Source organism: Myotis brandtii, unplaced genomic scaffold (genome assembly GCF_000412655.1).
Source record: "Myotis brandtii unplaced genomic scaffold, ASM41265v1 scaffold406, whole genome shotgun sequence".
In the NCBI taxonomy this organism is placed as follows: domain Eukaryota; kingdom Metazoa; phylum Chordata; class Mammalia; order Chiroptera; family Vespertilionidae; genus Myotis; species Myotis brandtii.
The window spans coordinates 678,687-685,051 of NW_005365599.1; the positions used below are offsets into that span (position 1 = coordinate 678,687).

The window sequence follows — 6,365 nt, forward strand, 5'->3', positions numbered from 1 at the left end:
GGGTGGGGGCTGGCTGGTTTGCCCTGAAGGGTGTCCTGGATCAGGGTGGGGGTCCCGCTTGGGTGCCTGGCCAGCCTGGATGAGGGGATGATGGCTGTTTGCAGCTGGTCACACCCCCTTCAGGGTGGGGGTCCCCACTGGGGTGCCTGGCCAGTCTGGGTGAGGGGCTGAGGGCTGTTTTCAGGCTGGCGGGTGACTGAAGCTCCCAACCTGTCCTTTTTTTCTTTTTTTTTTTATTCTGGGCCAGCTTTAGCTCTGAGGCTTGGCTCCAGCTATGAGGCCTCCGCTGCTGAAAGCAGGTTTCTGGCCTTTGTTTACCTTCTGTATTTGAAACAATGTTGCAGTCCTGCTGGCTTAAGCCCGGCAGGTTTCTGGGGTTTTGTTTAGCTTCTATATTTGTTACAATGTTTCTTAGAGTTGCAGCTCAGAGGCCGGCAAGGCAGGCAGGGAAGCTTGGATTCCTCCGTCACTGGAGCAAGCAAGCCTCCCTGTTTGCGTCAGCTGCCTGGCTGCCGGCCGCCATCTTGGTTGGCAGTTAATTTGCATATCTCAGTGATTAGCCAATGGGAAGGGTAGCGGCCGTATGGCTAATTACCATGTTTCTCTTTTATTAGATAGAATATTTGGCTGATATTTCTTATTTTTCTTAGAGTAAAGATAAAACTGTGTTCTTCTTTGAAGTGGAAAAGAATTATAAACCAATTGGTTATATTAATACTCCTGGACCTGTTATCCAGTTAGTATGGTCTCCGGTCTCTCATGTAAGTAGTTATTATTGGTCTTCATGCTTAAATCTTAATTACTACACAATGAAGTGACCTGATAGATAGAGAATAGCAGGCGCAATTATTAGCCCAATTCCTGGCTTCTGCATTGAGGGACCAGGATGCTGCTCAGCTTGGCTATTAGTATATCCTCAGGAGCTTCACATTCTCCCCACTACCCCTCTTCCTTCCACACTCTAATTAGTTGGCCACAGTCCCCTCTGAAAACATTCGGTTATATCCAGCTTTGCTTCAACAGTGGTGCCTTATCTTGATAACACAATATGTCAGAACTAGAGGCCTGGTGCATGGATTCCTATACCAGTGGGGTCCCTCAGCCTGGCCTGTGGGGATCGGGATGAAACTGACTTTCTGACATGCCCCGAGGGGTCCCAGATTGTGAGAGGGCACAGGCCAAGCCAAGGGAGCCCACGATCAGGGCTGGGGAGCGATCACAGGAGGGCTCCAGTGCATGCCACGCCCATCTCACCCAGTCCCTATTGGCTGGACCCCAGCAGCAAGCTAACCTACCAGTCAGAGTGTCTGCCCCCCTGGTGGTCAGTGCGTGTCATAGCGACTGGTTGAATGGTTGACTAGTTAGACACTTAGCATATTGGGCTTTTATAAATAGGATATGTTGACTTGGGTCTGTCAGTCATTCTGATGTTCACCAAGTTCTTTTCTAAGGTCTTTACTTCTCTTCTGCTCCCATCCCACATCCATTTTCACTTCTAATCTTCCATTCCCTCTTTCTTAACAACTACTAGTGATTTAGTATTGAGTACTAATCTTGTGTAATGCCTATAATTTCCCTAAGTTTGCTCAAAGGATAATTCAGCCATCTGAATAGTGATTAAATTTCTAAACTGGGTGCTGTACTAGGTTCCAGGATAATAATAATACTGGTGATCTACATAGAAGTGATGTCAGGATTACTGGGTTAACATCTATAATCTGTTTTAAGATCTTCTAAAGAAAAGGATAGAAAAATATAGTAGTAATATCAAGAAAAGTGTCTTAAAATTAACAATGCTCATTGTTTTTTTAAATGCATTTATTTATTTTTTTAATTACAATTGACATACAATATTATATTAGTTTCAGGTATACAACACATTGATTAGACATTTATAAAACTCATTAAATGATCACCCTGATAAATCTAGTATCCATCTGACACCATACATAGTTATTACAATATTATTAACTATAATAATCCCTATGTTATACTTTATATCCCTATGACTATTCTATAACACTAATTTGTACGTCTTAATCCTCTCACCCCAATTCTCTCTCCCCTCTGGCAACCCTTAAAATGTTCTTTGTATCTATGAGTCTGCTTCTGTTCTGCTTATTTATTTTTTAGATTCCACATATACTAGTAAGTAAAATCATATGGCATTTATCTTCCTCTGTCTGACTTATTTCTTTAAAAAATATTTTTATTGATTTCAGAGAGGAAGCGAGAGGGAGATAGAAACATCAATGATGAGAGAGAATCATTGATTGACTACCTCCTGCACTCCCCCTACTGGGGATCGAGCCTGAAACCCAGGCAAGTGTCCTGACCAGGAATCAAACCATGACCTCTTGGTTCATAGTTCAATGCTCAATCACTGAGCAACACTAGCCGGGCTGTCTGACTTATTTCACTCAGCACAATACCCTCTAGTTTCACCCATGTTATTTCAGATGGCAAGATTTCATTCTTTTTTATGGCTGAGTCTTATTCCATTGTATATATGCACCAATTCTTCTTTATCAATTCATCAGTTGATGGACATTTAGGTTGTTTCCATATCTTGGCTATTGTAAATGATGCTACAATGAACATATTGATGTAAATGACATGTTTAATCTTTCTTTTTTAGCCTGAAAGTACTTTATTGATTTTCTGTGAGAATGGCTATGTCCTTGAAGCTCCATTTCCAACCATAAAGGCGGACGTGCAGGATGACAATATAGTTACCTATGAAATCAAAGACATGTGCATAAAATGTTTCCATTTCTCAAGTGTCAAATCTAAGATTCTGGTATGAGATATCCTTGAAGCATTATCTTTTAATATTTTGTTTGTTAGAATATAAAATATTCTGTGTTAAGTGCTGGGAAAATACAAAGAGGAATAAGACATAGGCAGTAGTGAATAGATATTAAAATCACAGCACAAAGAAAAGAATTTTAGGGGCATGCAGAGAAAAGAATATACGATTCTGATGGAAGCATGAAAGGAGGTCAAGAATGACTCTTTTGAGGTGACATTCAGTCCTTAAAAATTGAGAAGAATTTTGAAAGGTTGAAAATGAGGAGGAAGGCAATAAAAGTTGGGAGAACATCCTGGGGGAAGGCAGTCTTGTTTTGGTGTTTGGGGGAAATGAAGAATGAACTGATAAAATAGAGGGAGGCAGTTTGTGGTGGGATGTGGCAAATCTGTGACCAATACCTGGGACTCTAAATACTAGCCAAGATGTTTCCATTTATTTCTTAGACTATTGGAATCCATTAGGGTTTTTGTGGAGGGGATTGATGAGAGCATGTTAAATTAGAGATAATTCTGAGAGGTAAGCAGAATAAAGAGGTAAAAAATGAGAGTTAGGAATGCCAGTTTTAGGGGCTTTTTTCAATAATCAGTTGATAGTGCTGAGGGCCAAAGTCACAGTTTACTAAAAATAGAAACAACTTCCCTCATAGACTATTTCAGTGTTATGGGAAAAGGGGCCTGGACAATAGTGGGTCTGCCTAGAGCAAGCATGTCAAACTCGTGGGCCGAGGGTGGCATGTGGCCCACAACAAATATTTTTGCAGCTCAGCCAATATAACGGTATGTAAGAAACATTTTAATAAAAATTTCGTAACAATTTTTACAATATTCTGTTACACATAATTATTAATAACAAACTAAAACATTTGCTAATGACTGATTACTATAATCATGTATTCATTTCTGTTACCTGCCTTACACACAGGCGCACCATTCCTCTTCACCAGTACTAGCAGCAAATATTTTAGCAGCTGATTGCCACGTCATTAGTCTTGTACTGACTTGTTTGGTGTGCGCAACAGGAAATATTTCGCTTTCGGAGAGCAAGAAAAATAGGGTTATGCTGGAAGCAAATTCCAGCAGGTCATAATTATGCAAGAAGTTCATCAGAAGGCTGATGGATCTTGGGGCTTCAGCAGGGCTGAAAATCTGCATATATTATTACCTGATGCTGAACAGCTGTAGGCATTTCCCCTAACCTGATACTCTTTTCCTGTTTACCAAACTACCTGTTTGCATTCCTAAAGGGCCTGGCCAGCAAATAAAAAGCCGTGGGTCCGGAGATTCAGAGGGCCCACTTCACTAGCAAGTGGAACCTCCCCTGGCTCCCCCATGCCTCCCAAATTTATATTCCATGTCTAGTTTATTTAATTTACGTTGCAGCCCTTCTCCAGATTCTTGAACCCTTGCAGCTGCGGATAAGACCCCAGCAGGTTTATTTACATTACGCTTATTAATTTGTGCAGTTATTCAGTGTCTGGTAAGTTAATGTTGAAGAAAAAATATTAATTTTTATTAAAATGTTCTATTATTTTAAGTTAATGATTACTCATTGATTTCAGCCCTCTGTATTCAGCGTGTCTCTACAGAAATAAACCTATGTTTCTATGAAATTTTTTGCGGCCCAGATACACTTAAACCTTGTTTATTTGGCCCATGTTAGCCTTTGAGTTTGACATGCGTGGCCTAGAGCCTCCCATAGTCTGTGGGTTCTTAACTTCATGTAGGAAAAATTTCACAACAGGAGTCCAGGTGAATTCTGGAGGATGTTTATTATCGTTGGGGACAGTGAAACAAGAAAGGGCTGAGGAAATGAGCCTAGGCTTGTCTGCTTTGGCTCACTAAGAAGCTGGAAAAGGGAGGGTCTTGGGGACAGGTTCAGGGGTTTGCCCTGGCTTGTCGCTGCCCATTGGGCATGTTCCTGGGAAAGAGAGCTCACTAGGACCTTAGCATTAAGGGCTTTTAAAAAGGCTGGGTGTTTAGGAGAGGTCCTAAGGGAGGATCTCAATAGAATATTCATTTGTTTTATGCTGATGTGCCAAAATGAGATTTATTCCCTTAACTTCATATGTCCTTGGGTGTGGTTGGCAAATAGGACTAATTGGATTTCTGCTATCTATCTCCTTAAGTAGGGTGATTTAAGCTATTTACCCTCTTGTTGGGGAGAAGTGAAAACCATTTACTCATAAATGTCCCTGGTTAAGGAAGAAAGGATTTACTAGAGGGCTGCAAACTGCTGTTTAACTATCTGTCTCACACTAAGAAGCTGGAAAAGGGAGGGTCTTGGGGACAGGTTCAGGGGTTTGCCCTGGCTTGTCGCTGCCCATTGGGCATGTTCCTGGGAAAGAGAGCTCACTAGGACCTTAGCATTAAGGGCTTTTAAAAAGGCTGGGTGTTTAGGAGAGGTCCTAAGGGAGGATCTCAATAGAATATTCATTTGTTTTATGCTGATGTGCCAAAATGAGATTTATTCCCTTAACTTCATATGTCCTTGGGTGTGGTTGGCAAATAGGACTAATTGGATTAGGGGTCGCCTAAGACCATCGGAAAGCACATATATAATTACATATTGTTTTTGTGATTAATCACTATGCTTTAATTATGTTCAATTTGTAACAATGAAATTGGGGGTCAGAGGGCTGCAAACTGCTGTTTAACTATCTGTCTCAGTTTCCCTATTCCACTTGCTAAGAAATTTTCCTAGCTTCTTAAGTCCACCTAATTGTTGGTCTGACAGGGTTAGACTCTGAGAGAAACTGTATTTTGCTGTTTATTAGGGGAAAAAACCCCCCAATGAAATAATGTCTATAAAGCCAGGATCAGTTGTGGGGGTGAGGGCTAATATAGAAATAAAGTTATTCCAAAGATTTGAAAAATTTAGTGATACAAATATATCCCCAAATTGATATCTATTGAGTTTCTCTAGGACAGCGGTTCTCAACCTGTGAGTTGCGACCCTTTTGGGGGTCGAACGACCCTTTCACAGGGGTCGCCTAAGACCATCAGAAAGCACATATATAATTACATATTGTTTTTGTGATTAATCACTATGCTTTAATTATGTTCAATTTGTAACAATGAAATTGGGGGTCACCACAACAAGAGGAACTGTATTAAAGGGTTACAGCATTAGGAAGGTTGTGAACCACTGCTCTAGGATGTCTTCCTTCTACTTTCTTTGTCTTCCCCAATAGTGTAAATGAATGAATGATTGTAATGGTTTTTACATCTCCTTTATGTCTCTTTTGTAAAAGAGATTAATAGAAATTGAAAAGAGAAAGAAACAAAAGGAGTTGAAAGAGAAGGAAAAGGAAGAAAGGAGGATACGGCTAGCAGAGATGGAAGAAGAGGAGGTGGAGGATAAGAAAGAAGAGAAGGAGGAGGAGGTAGAGGAGGAGGCAGCGGCGGAGGAGGAGGAGGAGGAGCCATTACCCGAAATCTTTATTCCATCAACCCCCAGTCGCATCCTCTGTGGGTTTTACTCTGGACCAGGGAAGTTCTGGGTTTCTTTGGTGAGTAATCAAATCTAATAAAAGAGAAACATGCAAATTGACCGT

General features: G+C 40.9%; 1 protein-coding gene across 1 annotated transcript in view; it reads left to right on the forward strand.

Annotated features, from left to right (window-relative positions):
- Positions 1 to 6,365, forward strand: part of CFAP44 (cilia and flagella associated protein 44) — a 138,066-nt gene that overhangs the window by 46,086 nt on the left and 85,615 nt on the right. Inside the window, exons 15-17 of the mRNA XM_014545394.1 lie at positions 651 to 761; positions 2,639 to 2,800; positions 6,063 to 6,320. Coding sequence (XP_014400880.1) covers positions 651 to 761; positions 2,639 to 2,800; positions 6,063 to 6,320 — 531 coding nt within the window. The remainder of the gene's footprint in view (positions 1 to 650; positions 762 to 2,638; positions 2,801 to 6,062; positions 6,321 to 6,365) is intronic.